The sequence below is a fragment of the Acanthochromis polyacanthus genome, chromosome 7 (assembly GCF_021347895.1).
Source record: "Acanthochromis polyacanthus isolate Apoly-LR-REF ecotype Palm Island chromosome 7, KAUST_Apoly_ChrSc, whole genome shotgun sequence".
NCBI lineage: Eukaryota > Metazoa > Chordata > Actinopteri > Pomacentridae > Acanthochromis > Acanthochromis polyacanthus.
In genome coordinates, this window is record NC_067119.1 from 38,650,658 (window position 1) to 38,671,776 (window position 21,119).

General features: G+C 41.7%; 1 protein-coding gene and 2 non-coding genes across 9 annotated transcripts in view; 2 read left to right on the forward strand and 1 right to left on the reverse strand.

Annotated features, from left to right (window-relative positions):
- The first annotated feature begins 300 nt into the window (after positions 1-300).
- Positions 301-372, forward strand: trnap-agg (transfer RNA proline (anticodon AGG)). The gene has a single exon. It is a non-coding gene; the product is annotated as a tRNA-Pro (tRNA).
- Positions 373-1,030: 658 nt separating this feature from the next.
- Positions 1,031-1,102, forward strand: trnap-agg (transfer RNA proline (anticodon AGG)). Its single transcript has one exon. It is a non-coding gene; the product is annotated as a tRNA-Pro (tRNA).
- A 1,525-nt stretch (positions 1,103-2,627) lies between these two features.
- LOC110960192 (histone-lysine N-methyltransferase EHMT1-like) overlaps positions 2,628-21,119 on the reverse strand; it is a 33,121-nt gene continuing 14,629 nt past the window's right edge. The window contains exons 12-23 of one of the 7 annotated variants that reach the window (XM_022207341.2): positions 20,415-20,537; positions 17,609-17,710; positions 17,386-17,490; positions 15,819-15,973; positions 13,903-14,070; positions 10,043-10,187; positions 9,789-9,866; positions 8,733-8,848; positions 8,296-8,382; positions 8,102-8,180; positions 2,924-3,099; positions 2,628-2,841 (exon numbers count right to left, since the gene is read on the reverse strand). In XM_022207341.2, the coding sequence (XP_022063033.2) occupies positions 2,745-2,841; positions 2,924-3,099; positions 8,102-8,180; positions 8,296-8,382; positions 8,733-8,848; positions 9,789-9,866; positions 10,043-10,187; positions 13,903-14,070; positions 15,819-15,973; positions 17,386-17,490; positions 17,609-17,710; positions 20,415-20,537 (1,431 nt within the window). In that variant the 3' untranslated portion in view covers positions 2,628-2,744. The other 6 variants (XM_051950654.1, XM_051950653.1, XR_007943090.1 and 3 more) reach the window with 6 other exon arrangements.

The following is a 21,119-nucleotide window of genomic DNA, read 5'->3' on the forward strand; positions in this document are numbered from 1 at the left end:
ACTTCACCTCTGCAAAGTTCTGACAGGAACTGGAAAGACTGTTTTATTCTGTCAACTGTTTGGTTCTTTTTACCATCCTATTGATTTTCCTTTATTCCACTTAATAGACTGCAATATTAGGTTCAGACTAAACCAGTTTGAACTGCAGCTTCTGAGGTAAGCAAGATGAGCATTTTAACCACCAGAGGGTGCTGTTGGACTAGATGAAATGTGGAACTGCAACTTGCCACATGGCAGTTTGAGCAGTCCAGTTTTAGATCTTAGCTGGACAGAATTACAGCTGTGAAGAGGCCCACATGTGGCTCGTTGGTCTAGGGGTATGATTCTCGCTTAGGGTGCGAGAGGTCCCGGGTTCAAATCCCGGATGAGCCCTTGCTTTAATCTCTGAGAACTGAAATCAAACTACAATCAATTCCACATTAATACCAAAATGTGCAGGGCTGCAAATGTGTCAATAATACCACAGATTCAGCTCCGTTGGGGGACAAAATTAAATGACATTGTCTCACAGAAATGCCAGGGGTCACAAAAGAGTCAAACAGGTCATGGTACTTTATACTCAAAAGGTCAAATCTGGATGGACATGGATTGTTGGAGACAGAAAAGCAGTTTATTTGTATAGTACATCTGCAAAATAAAGTGCATATACTGTGTTATAGCACTGATGCCACAGTCATAGTGCAATTTGAATACAATAAATGAGCAAATTGATTGGCCCTGACTTCTTCTTGACACTTAAAGAGACATGTCAGCCAAGACATCCCAACTGTGTCCTGAGCCTTCAGCATCTTATCCAGATCTCATCCACCACCTTGTCGTGGTGAAGCTTTTTCACCGTCTCAGCAGCCAAGATCAGAAAATTGTACATCGATATTTAAACTGCAGCATGAAGAAAGCAAGAACATTTTAACCACCAGGGGTGCTGTTGGACAAGGTGAAATGTGGAGCCCCAAGTCACAACGTAGCCACTTTGAGATCCAATTTTAGGTCTTAGCAGCACAGAATTACAGATGTGAACAGCTGTATGTGTGGCTCGTTGGTCTAGGGGTATGATTCTCGCTTAGGGTGCGAGAGGTCCCGGGTTCAAATCCCGGACAAGTCCTCACTTTCTCCTCTGAAACTCACAGAAACCTAAAAATAACAATTGATATCTCATGAAAACCTTAAGCTGTTGGGTTTTCCAACACAGCTGGGACAAAAGTAGCACCAATCTTGTCATAGCTAGTCAGCTTACCAGTAGTTGGTACAAAGCGATGTAATCAAGACAAAAAACACAACATATTTGAAAATGATACCAAAAACAAATCAACTGTGTAACTGTACTGACATTTCACCACCACATTCTAATCAGTCCATGACTGAGTCCAAGTGAATTAAAGTCAAATCTAAAGAAACCCTCTGAACATTCCTGGGATTGTGTGTTACTGGGAATGGGAGGTTCAGACATCCATCCATTTTCTGTACACCGCTTTCTCCTCACTAGGGTAGCAGGGGGGCTGGAGTTTATCTCAGCTGACTCAGGTGAAGGCAGGGGACACCCTGGACAGGTCGCCAGTCTGTCACAGGGCTACATATACAGACAAACAATCACACTCACATTCACACCTACGGACAATTTAGAGTAACCAATTAACCTCAGCATATTTTTGGACTGTGGGAGGAAGCCGGAGTGCCCAGAGAAAACCCACGCATGCACAGGGAGAACATGTAATCTTGTTGGATCAGATGAAACGCAGAATTCCAAGATTCCACATCACCAGTTTGAATGGTCCAATTTTAGGTCTGAGCAGCACAGAACTGCAGGTATGAACAGCTGTATATGTGGCTCGTTAAATCAAGGAGCCAAAAAAAAAACCAAACGAAGGCTAACAGAGTTCTCAAACTAGCTAAAGAAATACACAACAACTCGCTTCTTAGCCAAACAAACACAATAGCACTCATAACCAACAAAACAAACAAAAAAGTGCCTCAAAACACACGTTAAGACACAGGACAAGGGTCATTCCAGAATTGGAGGACATTTTACACCCCACCCATCAAATTTCGAGTAATCTATGTACAAAATACTAAATTTGTATAAATGTTTTTGTCATGAGACCAAATCTAAAAATTAAAGAAATAGGAGAACAGAATGTTTGAAAATATTTTTAAAATACCACCTAAGTCTGGAGTTACCCCTAAAATGCCATTTTTCTCTTATCATGCGTGGAGCGTGCATCCCACACAAATATGTGTGTTAGTCTAGGCCTGCTACAGAATAATGAAAACTCTATTTTGCCATGTTATCGAATAAAAAGTTCAATTTCAATACAAGAAATCATTTTCCCACTTTAGAGTGACTGGCCTGCACAGAGCCCTGACCTCAACCCCATCCAACACGTCTGGGATACACTGGAACATTACGAACCATCACATTTCCATCCATCCATTTTCTGTCCACCGCTTTGTCCTCTCTAGGGTCGTGTTCAGGCTGGAGTCTATCCCAGCGGACTTAGACCTGGACCAGGAAGTTCCCAGTCCATCACAGGGCCTAAGTGTGAGCCAGACCCAACATTCATTTTATCATTACCCAACATGAAAGAAGCTCTAACTACATGTGTAATAATAAAAAACAAACAAAATGGAAAGATGTTTTAAGAATTTAATTACTAATTACACATCAGAAAAATTCATGTTCCCAAAGGAGCTCACGCTAAAGAAAACACTGACAGTGATAAAAAAGGGATCAGAGGTTGTCTGTGAGTCTATCGGCTGGCAGCTGAGTGGCGACACTTGAGAGAGCCACACTGGCAGCTGAAGGACTTGCTCTTTATCCTCCAGTACGAATCGCCATAATCAAATCTGTGAGGAAAACATACCATTCTGTTATCGTGCCATTTCAACGGCAGCAAACAGAGCTGAGGTTGTTGTTTCTGTCACTCACCCTATCTGGTCTCCAGCTTTAATGGGCTTACTGGAGAAGAAGGCTATCCTAGGGAAGCGTAGGTCCTGGTGCATGGTGAACACCCTCACAGCCAGCAGGTTGGGCTCACACAGATGGTTGATGAAACGACCGATGTTGCCAAAGAGTCTCGCGTCAATACAATGGATGTCCCCCACCTGCACAAGATGATCAACAGTAAGAACCACAGTCATGGGATGTCTTCCATCCAGCTCATTCATTAATCCCACCCTCACTCCTCTGTGCTCCAGAAATTGTTCTTTCATAATCATAATGGAAAATTTTGCATCCCATAGTATGACAGGGGAAACATAGACAGAGAAGGAAAACAAACAAAATGTAACTACATACATTTGTACTAGTTTAAATCTGACTCCCTTACTCTGTCTAGTGTATACTGAAGCATTGGAACAGCGGTCAACAAGCACCAGGTGTCCTTCAGCGTTACTTAGTAGACCACATTTGGTGTGCATCATGATTAGCTGCAGTATTTTCACAATGAAAGGAGTGAGGTCGTCCTTGTTGATAAATACCTTCATCCACCTTTACATAGTTCCTTCTGAGAAAAAGGAAGTCATGGAGCTGCATTAGCCTACTAGCAGACAGCACCTCCACAGCACCACCCCTTCACCAAACCTAACTGCACATGCACCCATGCCAGTTTGGTAAATATGAGAATAATCAGGACGGAATGCTCGGTTTGAATCGTGGCCTGGGGTTGGTCTGTGCTGAGTTTGCATGTTCTCCCTTTGCCTGCGTGGGTTTTAGCTGGGTGCAGTCCAAAGACATGCTGAGGTTAACTCGTGATTCTAAATTATCCATAGGTGTGACAGTACCAGCATGTAAACGGACTTGGCAGGAAATCAGGACCCAACACTAAAACATGTGTATGTGATTTTTTGCATCACCAACTAAACTAACCATCACAACTAAATACATGTTGGGTTCCCATGGCAATGTGAGGCATACAGTGGGCAATACTTCAACTGCACGGCTTTATTCAATCGTATTAGTCACACAGCGCTCAAAATGTTGGCAGATGTAGCATATTCCTCAGCTGAGAATCTGTATCACTCATATAGAATGGTCAGAAAACACTTTGTTTAAAGAGAGACACTAGCTGCATTTCCATTACCCTTAGATATGCACAAAATGTAAATAGCGCAATAAAAAACTGGTAATGGAAACACCTGAATTTCAAAAAAGGACTAAAATATCGCTGAAAAGTTTTTACGCTCTCATGAGGTGGTTTTTCAGACGTTTCGATATTGAAAAATATCGCAAAAGCGCAATGGAAACACTTTTTCCGCAATTATACGTCACCGGACGTGACGTACCTGGTCACATGACCAGTTCTCTCGGAGAAAACATGGCGCGGTACATGTGGACAGAAGAGGAGACTGAGACTTTTCTTGCCATTATTCTTGAGAAAAACATCACTGTCATATTAGACAGCAAACAGCAGAGGAATGCAGAGTGTTAGAAGCAGGGTTCCCACTGAAAATTGAAAACCAAATTCCAGGACTTTTCCAGGATAAAAATCATCCAATTTCCAGGACTTTGAATGGAATTTCTGAAACAATTTTCTCATACAAACTAATCTTTCTGGCCTCCTCCACCCCTTACAGCCAGCCGATTCCACCCACTTTATGATACTATACAGTCTACCTGTGTTAGATAACAACATTAAAGTGTCAGGTAAAATACCAACTACAAAAATTCAGCAAAATTATTGTGCACACTACTAGGCTAAAGATGTGATTTCAGCAGAACAGAAAGCAGACCACCACCTTAAGGGAACGTTTCTACAACTATGTAACAATGCACCAATCTTTCCAGAGTCACGGCCACATAAAATTGTACATGATACTATTATAGCCTACTAATATATGTAATGTAATAGCCTACTAATATACATTATGTAACATAATACAAAGTGAACAATGGGACATTCATAATCAGTAACCACATAAAATTCATCTGTGGCGATGGGCGTGGGAGAGCTCAGCTGCAGAGGAGAGAGGTGTGGAGGAGAGTGTCTGGAAGCAGCGTCAGGTTAATTGACACAGGTGGTAACAATTAGGCTGACATGATTACCTCCACAGTAGCAGGCTGGAGCAGAGGACAAAAAGACACACAGACAGAGAGGACGAGTGGGACGCACGAGCGGAGGACAGCGGACAGGACGAGGTCCGGTGGAGCGGGCAGCTTACCGGACGAGGTCCTGTGGAGAGCCAGCTGACGCCGAGACTGTTTACCGGAGGAGAACCGGTGGAGAGCCGGCAGACGTTGAGACTGTTTACCGGACGAGGTCCGGTGTAGCGCCGGGCAAGGAAGAGAGACTGTTTTATTTACGTTGAGACGGTGTGGTGAATAAAAGACTGTATGCATTGGCCGAAGTGCCGTACTTATTGTGCTGAGTAGACCCATAGGCAGGTTCTCCTGCTACATCATCTTTTGATGTTTCTTGAAAAGAGTCACTTCAGTGATTTCAGTTTCTGCTTGAGGTCTTCTAGTTTCTTTTCCAGTTTCAGATTTTCATCTGCCTTCTCAGACACTTTCTCAGACCCTGAATTACAAGAAAATACCGAGGGGGACAGTTTTTTTCGTGCAGTTGTTATTAATGCAGTGTGCATTATTATATATACAGTGTCTTGTGAAAGTATTCGGCCCCCTTGAACTTTTCAACCTTTCGCCACATTTCAGGCTTCAAACATAAAGATATAAAATTTTAATTTTTTGTCAAGAATCAACAACAATTGGGACGCAATCGTGAAGTGGAATGAAATTTATTGGATATTTTATACTTTTTTAACAAATAAAAACCTGAAAAGTGGGGTGTGCAATATTATTCGGCCCCTTTACTTTCAGTGCAGCAAACTCACTCCAGAAGTTCAGTGAGGATCTCTGAATGATCCAATGTTGTCCTAAATGACTGATGATGATAAATAGAATCCACCTGTGTGTAATCAAGTCTCCGTATAAATGCACCTGCTCTGTGATAGTCTCAGGGTTCTGTTTAAAGTGCAGAGAGCATCATGAAGACCAAGGAACACACCAGGCAGGTCCCAGATACTGTTGTGGAGAAGTTTAAAGCTGGATTTGGATACAAAAAGATTTCCCAAGCTTTAAACATCTCAAGGAGCACTGTGCAAGCAATCATATTGAAATGGAAGGAGTATCAGACCACTGCAAATCTACCAAGACCCGGCCGTCCCTCTAAACTTTCACCTGGAACAAGGAGAAGACTGATCAGAGATGCAGCCAAGAGGCCCATGATCACTCTGGATGAACTGCAGAGATCTACAGCTGAGGTGGGAGAGTCTGTCCATAGGACAACAATCAGTCGTACACTGCACAAATCTGGCCTTTATGGAAGAGTGGCAAGAAGAAAGCCATTTCTCAAAGATATCCATAAAAAGTCTGGTTTGAAGTTTGCCACAAGCCACCTGGGAGACACACCAAACATGTGGAAGAAGGTGCTCTGGTCAGATGAAACCAAAATCCAACTTTTTGGCCACAATGCAAAACGATATGTTTGGCGTAAAGGCAACACAGCTCATCACCCTGAACACACCATCCCCACTGTCAAACATGGTGGTGGCAGCCTCACGGTTTGGGCCTGCTTTTCTTCAGCAGGGACAGGGAAGATGGTTAAAATTGATGGGAAGATGAATGGAGCCAAATACAGGAGCATTCTGGAAGAAAACCTGTTGGAGTCTGCAAAAGACCTGAGACTGGGATGGAGATTTATCTTCCAACAGGACAATGATCCAAAACATAAAGCCAAATCTACAATGGAATGGTTCACAAATAAACGTATCCAGGTGTTAGAATGGCCAAGTCAAAGTCCAGACCTGAATCCAATCGAGAATCTGTGGGCAGAGCTGAAGACTGCTGTTCACAAACGCTCTCCATCCAACCTCACTGAGCTCCAGCTGTTTTGCAAGGAAGAATGGGCAAGAATTTCAGTCTCTCGATGTGCAAAACTGATAGAGACATACCCCAAGCGACCTGCAGCTGTAATTGCAGCAAAAGGTGGCGCTACAAAGTATTAATGCAAGGGGGCCGAATAATATTGCACGCCCCACTTTTCAGGTTTATATTTGTTAAAAAAGTATAAAATATCCAATAAATTTCATTCCACTTCACGATTGTGTCCCACTTGTTGTTGATTCTTGAGAAAAAATTAAAATTTTATGTCTTTATGTTTGAAGCCTGAAATGTGGCGAAAGGTTGAAAAGTTCAAGGGGGCCGAATACTTTCACAAGGCACTGTATGTATGTATTTAAAAGGGGCAAAAGAGGGCACTTTTCAATACGAGGGCAGGGGCTGAAGCCCCCCTTTAGGTCTATGTGTGCACGTGCATGGCTGCCATAGTCATGTGATAGGTGCAGACATAACACACTATAGAATATTGAGCACAACCAACATCCATGCAACACTGAATTCAAGGACTTTCAATGACTTTTGTAGCTGATAATCCTAATTCCAGGACCACCTGATTTGTGGCAGTATTTCAGGACTTTTCCATGACTTTCCAGGATCACTTTTTTTCCAGGACTTTTCAGAATTTTCTAGGACTGTGGGAACCACAGTCCATATTCCTGCAGTGAAATCTTGTGGGATGATTTTTTACGAGAGTTACGATGCTTCTGCCCAGAACAACCTTCAATGGAAACACGTTCAAAGTGCAAATATACTTCGTCGAAATTTTAGAAATATCGCTTTTATTTTGCAAAAAACTGTAATGGAAACCCAGCTACTGATTCCAAAACTCTGAACGTGACCTGCTCCACCCCAGGGTAAGTCTGCAGCATAAGCTACCATGGTGCTCCAGCCAGGTTAAAGGAAAGCCACCTTGTTGATACTGAATTCTCTGACTGGAGGCTCCACATTCCTCGCTGACCCACTAATCTAGCTCGTAGTACAGTTCTCTGAAGTGATCCTCAAACACTGCCCTGGTGTCAACCTCATTATTGGGGAAAAACCCACGACTTCAAAGTGAAAAAAACTACATCAATGAATGTTCTATCTACAGAGATCTGGGCTCTCTAACACCACATCACTTTCTTCTTGTGAACACTGCTGTCTGTCTTACTACCAACATGGATGCCTGACTAGTGCAGCTTCAAAAATTAGGGTCAATAAGTCAAACACCTTATTGTCAAGGGTGAAGAGGAAAGCGTCATTCTCTCTTTTGTCTGCCTCTGCATCAGTGATGATCTCCCCTACATACCTGTGGAAACATCAGGAGAGAGAGAAAGAGCTCAGACACAGCTTCTGCTCAACATTTTTTGCTGCAAAGCACTGAATTCAGTCATTTCTCTTAAGAAATCTTGTCCTGTCCTCACTCGCAAATGAATGTTCCTTGAGGGATATCCTGCATGGCCTTCACTCCCCAGCCCATCTTCTTTGTTCTGAAGAGCTGCAGTCGGGCTCTGAAACAAACAACAACACAATTATGTCTTGGAGCAGCTGGTAGAGCAGCAGCCCACTCCAGAGGAACATTAAGACAGAACAATTACCTAATCCTTTTCCTGAAAAAAAATACTGCCCCTTCTTCACTGGTCTGGGATAAAATCACTGTATTCTAGCCATGTCCTGTGTCCTGTATACACACTGTCACCTCTAGGTCACTGCCCAGTAAAGGGCACACATTAAGTGATTATCAGGCGTAAGCCAATACTGTACTTTAGAAGGAGCATACAACTAAACAAACGCTACACAAGCTAAAACCACAGTCAGCTGAAGAAGTGTACTGAACATCGTAAAAACAGGGACAGGTCACCTCAGTCCATTCTGGACCACACGGTTCCTGCAGGTCCTCCAGCAGGAGCAGGCATGGTTACACTCAAACAGCACCGGAGGCTCCCTCTGACAGAAGTCCAAAGGTAGTCGACCCTCCTGCACACACACACACACCATAAGACATCGTCCAAATTGCGATTAGGGATAAAAACACAAATTCTCTCTTTAGACCATCTGCTGGTTTCAGAGAGAAACCTGTTAGACTTCTTAAATATCCCCTCTAGAAATTGTTTTATATCTTCTTAACCATTTCAATAAGTGCTCTCTCTCTGCATATTTCTTTTCTGTATGAACTTCAGCTGCTCAAACAAAGTACGCACTGTGGTGTTCTGGCATGTTATATACTATGATGGTATGTGTACTCGAATAAGCCACCTCTGTTTAACCCCTTGAGGCTTGAATTTATTTACGATTAAATAAAAAAATTTTTTGTGTGTGTTTTTGCATTCCAGCTGATGCTAAAATACATGGAGAATGATAATTACACATAGAACAGATATATACTAATAATAACAGATATATAATAGTCAGGTTCCACACCGACCGGTCCTATGAGAAACCAGTGCCTGCAAAAGATTCTAAGATACGTATTGAATATGCACAACCCGGCAAACCGGGGGAATGGATGCGCTATCTCAGCTGCAGTCTGAAAAAATGCGGAGTGTTGCGAATTTGCGACAATAGGCATCAAGGGGTTAAGATGAAAACAGACAATCTGAAACCATCATTTCTAGAGGCAGAAGAAGGACACAACAATTTGTTAGGATCCTTAAGGTAAACTAATATTTGCTAAGTAACTGTTTTATATTGTTAAACAGCACACGTGCATGTGACCAAGCAACATGATGAAATAGATACTGGAGTTTTGTTTTTCCCTGTCTTCTTTAATCCACAGAGAGGAAATTCTGTTTTTCGCATACCCCCTAATTGATTTTTCTAAATGGAAAGGACACTGACACAACTTCTTGGAAGATATTATCCAAACCAAAAGTGAACTTTAAATTCAAACTGTATTTTGGTAGTGTGTGTTACTTACACTGTCATACCAACAGCGCAGACTGAGCTGACCACACATGCAGGTGCTGGATAAGCAGTCATCTGCGCAGCTGCAGTGCTGAGTGACACAGTGAGCAATTAGAAGTACATTTTGCAGTTTTCATCTCACATTGCTGTATTATTTTTGATGTAACTGAATGTAATCCAACAGCTAAAGTGTAAAGGAGAAACAGTAAACCTATTAGAAAGCAGTTCTGTAATAAATGTATGCTTTACTGAGAGCTGAAGTCTTACCTGTAAGTGAGTGATGTCCCTGTCAATGTTGAGAGGGGAGGTGACACAGCTGTCTGGGATGTATTTAAAGTTTTCAGGGCATGGCTCGCTGTCGACTCCATTAACACAGGGGATAGGAACTGCCTCGTACCCTCGAGAAATGTCCCTAGGAGATATTAGGGCACAGCACTTAGACCGGAGTTTTATTAACTCGGTAGAAATAGTTCAGTAGAATATCAATATCAATCTTAAGTCTGTGTGTTCAGTAGAGAACCAGAGTCAGGATATAGTTAATCTAGCCCAGTACAAAGAATGGAAGCAGGGCAAACAGCTAGCCTGACTCTGTCCAGACAGATAAATACTCCCACCAACATGTCTAAGTTCACTGATTAAACTGTATCATGACTACTTTAGATGAACATTTGTGTTCTCGAAGGGAGCACCATGCAGGAACTGTGTCTTGATGAACAGCAGCTACATGCTTTCACAGTGCTGGAATAGTTAAAGTTGTTAAAAACAACATGAGAGCTCAGCTCCCACTGAAGACACAAAGACTTTATTTGTACATTTCTCTTTGTGTTCAGTTCAGACTAATACAATATGTATGGCATAGCAAGATTTAACAGTGTTGTTAGACATATTTTTTAACTTTGGAAGGAGACAGACTAGTTCCCCTACTTCCAGTCTTTAGGCTATGCCAAGACAAAACCCATCATGCTCTGTACTTGACACACAAACACTGGCATGCATCATCTCATCTAACTCTCAGATGGATCTTATGTTAACTCATCAACCTCACATGTTGATGAAAATCAACTTGGCTAACTGAGTTAACATGTAACTATTTTATACTCATCGTCTAACAGCACAAATAGAAAACTATGTAATAGAGATAAGCCTTACTTGGTTGTAATAAAATGTGGTCTATGTGAGCACAGAGGGCAGGTGAGATTAACAGATGTAAACACCGATTAAGTTTAGGTTGGCCTGAAGGACAACAGGTAACATTTATTACAGTAATCCACCCTGTGTTTACATTTCCACCGTGTCTAAATGTCCCTCAGTTTTCACAAAGCTCTGACCATGGGGCATACCATTTACATCAACATCGATGACATTAGCCACACAAGCTGCTAACACCAAAGTGTCTCTATTGCTGTGGTGACAAAGGGAGCAACTCCAAGGCTTCTGATAAGGAACCATGGCCTCAGAGGTACTGACTATTATCTATGGTGGGAAATCTTGTGTTCAGACATTCGTGTGGATATTCGTTTGACTCACACCATCCACTTAAACATTGTAGCAGACCAAACACACCACCGTGACAATAGAATTTCTTGACACCAGTGCCCATCCCAAGGAAGATAATGCACCCTACAACACCATACAAACTTCTCAGGAATGGACCTTAAAAATCAGCAGTCACTTGCCTGAATGATTACTGCCCTGTCGCTCTCACTCTGGTGATTATGAAGTGATTTGAGAGGATCGTCCTAAAGCACAGGAAGGACGTCATCCCTGCTGGTCTGGATAAATATCAGTTCACCTACAGGGAGAACAGATCAACAGAGGCAGTCTCCATGGCACTTCGCATGGCCCTGACCCACCTACAGCTTTCTACCTATGTGAGGATGCTGTTTGTGAACTTCAGTTCAGCTTTTAACATGGTGTGCCCAGACAAAGTGGCATTGAAGCGCCACAACCTGGGACTGTCCACATCGCTGTGTCACTCGGGCACTTCCTCATCAACAGGCCTCAGGTGGTGAGAATGGGAGACAGGACATCCTCCACACTGGTCCTGAGCACAGGAACACCACAGGGCTGCATTCAGCTCAGCCCTCTTCACAACATTCACCAGCGACTGCACTGCCATCCACTCCACAAACACGGTTGTGAAAATCGCCAATGACACCACCGTAGTTGGGTCTCATATTGGACAATGATGAGACCCTCTACAGAGAGGAGATCCAGCACCTTTTTCAGTGGTGTTCAGACAACAACCTAGTTCTGAACACCAGCAAAACCAAGGAGGTCATGGTGGACTACAGGAGGTTCAGGAGGACAGAGCATGCTCCTCTCCTCATCAAAGGGAAAGCGGTGGAGCGTGTTCACAACATCAAGTTCCCGGGCGTCCACATTACATCTGACCTTACCTGGTTCCTGAACACAGCTCACTTGGTCAAGAAGGCTCAAAAAAGACTCTTCATCCTCAGGAAGCTGAAACGTGCTGGCCTCTCCCCTCAGCTCCTGGTAAACTTCTACAGGGTCACAACAGAACGCATCCTCTGTCTTGGTCCAACAGTGTGGTACGGCAGCTGCACAGCTCAGGACAGAAAGTACTTATCCTGGGTGGTGAAAACAGCACAGGGGATTGTGGGAAGTCCTCTTCCAGACCTGGACTCAAAATATGTGCACCAGGGCGCCCGTATAGCTCAACAGGTTAAGCGAGTGACACATGTACAGGGGCTGGTCTCCAACGCAGCGGCCCGGGTTTGATTCCTGCTCTTGGCCCTTTGCTGCATGTCTTCTCCCCCGTTTCCTGTCTGCCTTCACTGCAACTATCCAAATAAAGGCGAAAATAGCAAAAAATAAGAATAAAAATGTGCGAGGGTCCAGAGGAAGGACCGACGTATTGCTGCCGACCCCACCCCTCAAAATGGACTGGTTGTTCCACTTCCCTCGGGGAAATGGTGCAGGAACATAAAAATTCTAACTTCCAGACTGAAGAAGATTTTATCCCTGAGCTGTCCAATCCATTTTCCACCTGCATACACAACAGAAACACTATGTGCAATAAAGAACCGAGTCTTGCACTGGATTGTACTTTACCACTCATCCTACTGCTCATGTGCACTAATTCTGTTTACATATTAATATTTTTTGGACCATATTTATATTTTATTTCATTTGTACACAGTGTGTCGTTTTCCATTTTTCATCTATAGCTGGAAGTCACCAAACGAAAGTTCAATGTGTGGAAACACAATGACAAAAAAGATTCTTGATTCTTCTTGATTACAATAAAGATCAAATAAAGATGATATACAATAAAGATCCCAAAGTGTTGGCCCGGCCTTGAAACCTCACACCCCCACCTCCCCACCCCTCAATAAAGTGCTTAAAAACTGATCTGTAGGGTGGAACAGGCCTGATCCGTGGAGGCCCCATCCTGTAATCCACATCCCAGTGTCAGGCTCTGTGCTGTGTCCATTCCCATACAGAACTGTTTTTGTGGAACAAGAGGGTCCCATGCTGTTATTAGCAAACTGGTTTTACTGGTGGGACCATAGACTGTACATAAAGATGGACGTAGCATCTGGCTCCAGAATTGAAGCCAACCCGGAAATGTCAAAAACTTGCAATATCACGCCGTCTGCTAGGGTTGGCTCCAAAAAGCTTTTGCTTCATAGACCCCAATTCATTTTTGGAAAAAATAAAATTTGATAGACTGATTTTCTACAGCTCAGGATTTTTTTCCCGTTAGTTTTCATGGTCAAAATGAGAGATCAGGTGGCCGATCTTAAAATAAATCAATACTGAATTTTAAATAAATCGTTAAAGTTGGCGGAGCCAGGGGGCGTGGCTATACTTGATTGACAGTCCCATTGACTGGTCCTGCCCCGAGTTGCTCTCCGGTCCAGCCTGTTTGATGACGCTTTTTACGTCACTGGCTCCAAAAAATCCAAAATGGCGACCAGGAAGTAGCAAAATCCAGGCTTCATTTTCTCGGCGTTGAAACCAACGGGTGACGTCACGGTTAGTTCACGCCTGGGTGGGACTTATTGGTGTCACATATGACAGCCCTATACAAAAACATCCAGATCTTTATACAACCCATCAAACACACAGACATGTAAACATAGAGCAGTACTGCAGTCTACCTGTTGAGCACTTTCTCTCCATGTCTTTCCTGTCCTCTCCTGGCATCAGTCAGCTTCTTGTTGGTGTTGAGAGCCATCCACACTTTGGAGCCACATTTGCAGCAGTCCAGAGCTGTCTCTCCGTCCCTGTTCCTTTGACTAATGTCGGCACCACGAGACAAAAACAACCTGTGGATGGTGGATGTTTAGGTTGAACGTATGGGAACTGGGTGGGACAAAGGTTGTGAAGCACAAAAAGACAAGCTACTAAAGTAACACAACAGGACAAACATTATGCAGACTTTAAGGCTAAAACCAGACATGTACAACAGCGAACTAAAGTGTACACACACTCGTAAAGCCCATATACATCATGACTGTCGTGAGTTTGCAATGACTCCTAGAACTCAGAATTTTCTATGATGGAATCATAACAATAGTGTGTTTTGGTTCTCTCATAAATGTAAAATAGGTCTTCTCCAAACAAAATAAAATATGTTGGGTCGAAAATATACATACAGCAACTTCAATAATCAGTTTTGATGATATAGAAAGTTGTGCAAGTCAAACTTCCTTAGTAGCATGGCCTCTAAACTTGTTGTAAGTCAGTGGTCCCCAACCACCGCAGACCGATAGCGGGCCACACAGAGAGAATATAAACGGTTTATTTTATGTTTTCTTAACATATTGTTTTTCTGTCTGCACCTGCACTTTGATCATCAGATGTGTCTGGGTCAGGACCCAGCCCTCTCCATCAGCTATCTCCTCTTTCCTTTTCTTTTTTGTTTTCAAAACGATCAGCTACAAGCCGCTGTATCTCTGGAACACACAACATCTAAATAGCATCAGGTAGGAACAGACTGCAGACAAGGCCATGGAAGAAATAACAGTACTACGTTCCACAGTAGCTGCCTGAGCCAGTTAGAACAACCCTGAAACAGCTCAATGATCATCATTCACTTGCACAAATGTGACCACTTGAAAACTGAACTCGCGCACTCTAAATAAAAAGTTGCATATGCAGCCATTTTGGTCGGAGTCTGGAGAGCCGAGGTTCATTTAATACTGGGACTCAGCTCCCATTCCTTCTTTTGACCCCACAGATTTGTCAGATTTCAGAAGACTAAAAGCATGAGTGCTTTTTTGGGTTTCAATGATTCCATCATAAAAACAGTTATAGCAGACCTTAGAAATTCAAAACTGTCATGAATATCATGGTTCCCCATGTATGTAAACCTTTGTTAATGACTCTACATATTTCTGAACTAAATACGTCAGCAGCTAAAAAACAGAGGCTCATCAAGTGCAAACACCTAAAACAGTTTGTTTTCCAGACAGTGGTGATATGGGAACACGTCATTAAAAAGTTAAGGCGTTAATGCGCTGCAGCTAATAGCCTCTGCTTGTCTTTCCACCAGGAATCGCATTTACTGCCATTGAAACAAAAAGGCATTAATGGGGTCCAACACTGATGACAGGTGACAAAACTAGCATTCCAGCTCAACCTGAAGGTGACTGAGGAGGAGATTAAGCCACAACAAACACTGTCATCTATAACTGCATCGAGTGAACTGATCTTCCCGGCCTTGGAAACAAAGGGCTCAGCCACAGATGCATAGTTGTTGCTACTATAATACTTTTCCATGGGAGTCTACGTGGAACACTGTTGCACACATGTGCAGTAGGTCGTCTCACTTCCTCATACCTCATTTCTTCAGAGCACACGCAATATTGCCCTTGTATCACAGATACCACATGGAATATAAATTTCAGGCTACACATGAATGTCCACAGAGAGGTCAACACAGACTTTGATGGACTTGTGGAAATGACGACATTTATCTAGTGGACCCTCCCGTGTGCATAAAGCATATCACAACCTCACTTTGGCCTTCACTACATGTAATTTTTCGTCTCAAAACAGACTTCACACTTACATCACACACTCCAGGTGCTGTTCTCTGGCAGCAACATGAAGTGGTGAGTCGCCATGAATGTTGACGGCGTTAAGGTCACACTGAGCCTCCAGCAGAGCCTGGGCAATGTCATCGCAGCCTGACAGCGCTGCCCAGTGCAGGCAGACATTCTCTTCCTGAACAAGGAGCAGATAAGTGGTCAGAGTCATGGCATTATGACGGCTTCCATCAGAACAGGGCAGACTGGTACACAGGAACAAGCACCACCTCGACAGACCTGCAAGTTTTAGAGTCATGACAAAGTTGACAAGATGCAGAAATAAAATTGTTTAGGGGATCCAGAGTCATTCTGTCCCAGGACACATTTTAGTGATTTTTACACAAATGGCAGATTTTTGGCCCATTTGGAGTTTAGAATTCAACAAGGAAACAACATCTTGTTTGAAGAAACATGCAAGTTTTATTGACTTCAGACTATTTAAACCACAATGTTTAACTAGCTACAGTAACTTAATTTGATATTCTAATCTTGTGTAGATTCACATATTACTTGTTATATTTAAATAGAATTAATGAAGCATGCCTTTCCAGTTAAAGAAACATTACCCAAAGTCTCCTGCCCATTGCAGGATGCCTTATAGCTGTACCATTTGTAATTCTACAACTTCAATTTATGCTGCTGGCTTTCCTGACTACAACAGTTTTTGTTTTTTAAGTAATGGGTCAATGGCTGCATAAATGCAGCGGTCTGTCATATTTCCTCTGATCTTTTACAAGCAGAGCCATTTGAAGTTAATACTCATGGACAATGGAAAACTATTTATTTCACCATCACTATACGTATCCTGCTGGGTCTCAGTGCTTTTTAATGCAACTGAATTGAAAAGACTAAAACATGTCATTGGGATTACAGGAACTGCACTCAAGTGGTTTAACTCATATTACCAGGTAGTTTTAAGCTTCTTCACTTTAATGATGATCCTTTCACTCATACCAGTGTTAGTAATGGAGTATATGTTGGCAGCTGGCTCAATATAAATGAATTTAATTGAAACTGGTATCAATTAATTTGGTTCAAAACAGAAAAACAAAACATGCGATATCACCAAAAACTAAAACATTATTCCAAGTTGCTCCATTAGATTTTTTATTTTAACCTCCTGAATTTCAAAACCTACTGCTGAGTTTAAAAGTCATGGTTAATGTCAAAATGTTACCAATTATGAGTCATTGGCAACTGTTGGATTTTCAACTTTTGTACAGTCCCCAAAGTAATCATACGTGATTTCCAGTTGCATTAGGAAAATGAATCAAATCTAAAAAGCTACTTTTGAGTTCTTTCTCCTAGCCATGGTAGTGCTGCTTTCATAGAAGAGCCCTCTGAACTTTGAGCAGTTTCTGGGTGTTTTTTGCTCCTGTCACCTTTTATCCCACTGTGGGCAATTTTCTGACAGCACAAGCATGGCTACAGTGAGGAATAACTTCTGTGCAGTGTGACAGAATGACACAAATCACAAGAAAAATTGAAAAAAACCAAAAACATATCTGTGTAACAGTTTAAAACAAAACGGTGTGCCGTGCGCCTGACCTTGTCTCTGATGTTAACATCGGCCCCTCTGGCCAGCAGCAGATGGACCAGCTCCTTGTGCTTGTACTCAATAGCCCAGGTAATGGGAGTCCACCCTCCATCATCCTGCACAGACACAGGCTGGAAAACTCATACCAAGATTCACACTCACGCATGGTTTCTGATCCACACCACATGAGCTGTTAGCAGCAGTTAGTAAATGAGGCCGTGCGTGTGTTTTTACCTGACAGTTGATGTGTTTGGATGCCTTGGAGAGCAGATGATTGACTATGTCATAATGTCCCAGTTTAGCTGCCAGATGCAGACAGGTGAAACCCATGATATCCTGGGATGACAACATGATGCACATTGAACAACACAGCCATGCTGCCACCACTGTCCAACACCACAGAAAGGGATATTTTAGTTGCTCCTGGAAGCCTCAAGTTGAAATTTATGGGTGAAAATCGACATGAGTATAGACTTAATGAAGCGAAATGAGTCCAACAGTGATGTACTTAATCGTCTCCTTCTCTCTGCAGCATAGCTTTAACTTCGAGTTGGTGAGGTTAATTATAAATTTTCATGTTTAATAAGTCATACTGTTAGAGCGTTCCTTCTCACAAAAGCAGTCACGTGAGAGTGACGTCTTTTTCTACTCTCCTTTTCTTCTGGTGCTTGCCTCTGACATACTGCTGTAATAAATTTTGTGCAAAAAACTAAAGCGAATCACTAAATGCAGCAGATTCTGAAAGTATTCACGCACTTCTGTATTTTGCACAGCTGGTGTAGATTCAATTTTAAATTCACTTTTACTTGGTCATCAATCTATACTCAACAGCTCATAATGGCAATGCGTGAATGTGTTTTGTTGTAATAATGTTATAATTCCCATTAATATAATAAGTCAGATCTGTTTGCTGCGACACTCCAAAGTATGCTGGATTTGAATCTGTTCCTTAAAGTGTGATTTCTAGTGACAAATCAACAATTATCACACATTGCTGCAGTTCCACTCAGCTGTTATTAATATTTTACCCTTTTTCAGCTCATCATAATGTAAAGTTTCCAGAGGCAGATTCTTGTTGTAAACTCCTCCACCTTGATGGATGTCACCTATTCAAAAGCATTTCTGAGCATATTTCACTCATACAAACAAAACAAAGTTGTCTTCTGCTTTCTGAAAGCAGCACACAAACAGATGGGTTTGGAAGTGCTGCTGTTAGAAGAATACGGCAACTTCACACATTATAATACATGCCCTGCCAATATTCAGAGCATGTTTTTCATCAGCGGTTTCTATTGTCCAGTTCAAATGACTTCTAGGGTTCATGCAATATTTTGGTTTGAGATTATGTGCAGGTTTAGCAAATTTGACTGAAATCAACTGGTTATCACTAATTTAAGAGATTATAAACAATCTGGAAAGGTGGAAAGAAATTAATCTCACCCTTTGGGACAAAATAAATACAGTAAAGATAATGGTAGTGCCACAGCTTAATTACCACTAATAATGCAAGGGAACAAAATCAAATTGTCGCAGTATATCTCTGGAATGGGAGCTGGGACTAGCTAGTTAGATTGGATAAAAATAGAGAAGTATATGACGGCTCCTTTTGAAGACAGAGGAGACAAAAAGGTGAAGAAAAACCGCGTATTGAAGCCCTTCTACTCTGTGGTCTATGGTGCATAAAAAGACAAGGAATTCTTTACACAGACAATATGAAATAAGTCCAGTTAGGGCAACGTTCACTTAGCTTAGGGTTTTGGCAGTGTAGTGACTCAGTGTTCTTTAAAAACAAAGCGAGAATCTCTAGTTTGCCAAAGGGATTTAGAATACTATATACAGTATGACTTGTGGACAAGACACTGCATGATGCAGCATCTTATACTGGGTGAGCCACTGGACACATTAGAAATAAATTTACTTATCAAAAAACGATGCATGGATACTACACTACTCTGTAGTTATTGAGGATGGACTTGATCAAAGATTAAAAAGTGTTGAAAATGCAAGGAGGTAAATAGCACATTTTTTTTAATGCAGTATGAGAATGCTCCGTGATTCAACCCTTTAGGAAGATGCTGCTGGTAAACCTGGGGGGTGGATAAGGCAGTCTTTACCAGACTCCCTCTTTAACTATTCTTAGGGACAAAATATTTCTGACACAAGATGTCACCAAAACACAGTTTAGATTTTTATTTATAGGATTCATTATTGAAGCGAGACTTGCTTTGTGAAACTAGAAGAGCACAAGAACAGCAGAGCCCCCAGAATGGGTTCAATTTCTGACTGAAACTGCTCCCCTTAGATACTAAACAGCTCAGATGTTCAAGTCAGAGCTCTACATGTATGGGATCATTTCCTCTTCATTATTAAAGGCTCACTGCATGAAAAGGTTGAGAGGATAATGAAGACTAGGTGTAGTAACATTTGCACTGAGGTGCTGTAATGAATTTGTTTAGTTCTTTGACTTTTTTATATTCTTCTGTCATGTATGTGTGAAAAAGTGGACATTCATGAGTGAGTCAATATGTAGAATGACTGACAGAAGAAAAATGATTTAAAATTGAAATGACAGGAGTAAAGAAGGAGTTTAAATCCTTAAATTAAAATCTAAAAGTATTTTTTCTAAAGCAAGTGGCTGGAGACAAACTTGAGAGGGGTGTGTGTAAAGACCCTACGGTAGTAAACTCAGAGTAAATGGATGATTATATGATTTACAGAAAACCAATTTTTTGTTAAAGGTGTTCTATATTTTCTTTTATTTGCTCCAGTATGATATTTTCAACCTTGAATTGATTCACATTAAGGTACTAGGACTTAATTTTATTTAATTAGCACATCTTTTATGTGCTCTACTACTTCGTCAAATAAAAATCTGCTCAGAGGACAAAAACAATAAATTGGGTGTTGTCATTTTGGAAGTAGTACGACAAAAGCGCTAAGCAAAGGCAGCAGTTGACATAGTGAGATCAGACCGACTGCCGGATGGAAAAGCAGAACTTGACATGAACAGACTGATAGGAAAAGTTGTGTGCAAACTCACCTTGTGACTGATGGATGCTCCAGCTCTTAGAATGTATTTCACAATGTCCAGATGGTTGTTTTCACAGGCTGCCATCAGTGGTGTTCTCTGCTCCTCATCAAACATGTCCAGGTTGGCTCCAGCCTGCGTGTGCATAAACACATACAGCTTCCCAACATCACTGAATCACACACTGACATCAGCCACAGGACGTATGGATTTTAATCATTTAAACATTTCAGTCATTTTTAAGCAAAAAAAAAAGCAAACATTTGAGGATTCCATCTTTTCAAATATGTTTACGGCTTAATGTTGTCGTATTGAATAGTCAGTTCAATATTTTTGGTTTGAGATGAAATAGATTAAAACTATGGATGGACAGACAGATCAAACAGCATTTCTGTCACACTGGGCATTATGATATGGGCTTTTTCACAGACAGATTGGATGATGAATTTTTTATGTTTTAATGTCCATTTGAAGCAGTGCTTCTATTTATTTTCTATTCAAAAATAAACAAACTATTCAATTTGCACAGTGCTAGTCACCTCATGGAATGTTAGAAGAATTACACTTATATTAGAATGATTATACTTATGAGGTATCATTGAGTGACTATGAAGAAATAAGGACTACCATCAGCATTCTAAGTTGTGACCATGCATGTGTTCAGAAGTAACAACAAGAACAAAGCTGACTTGTTCCTATAGTGAGCTGACTCGCTCT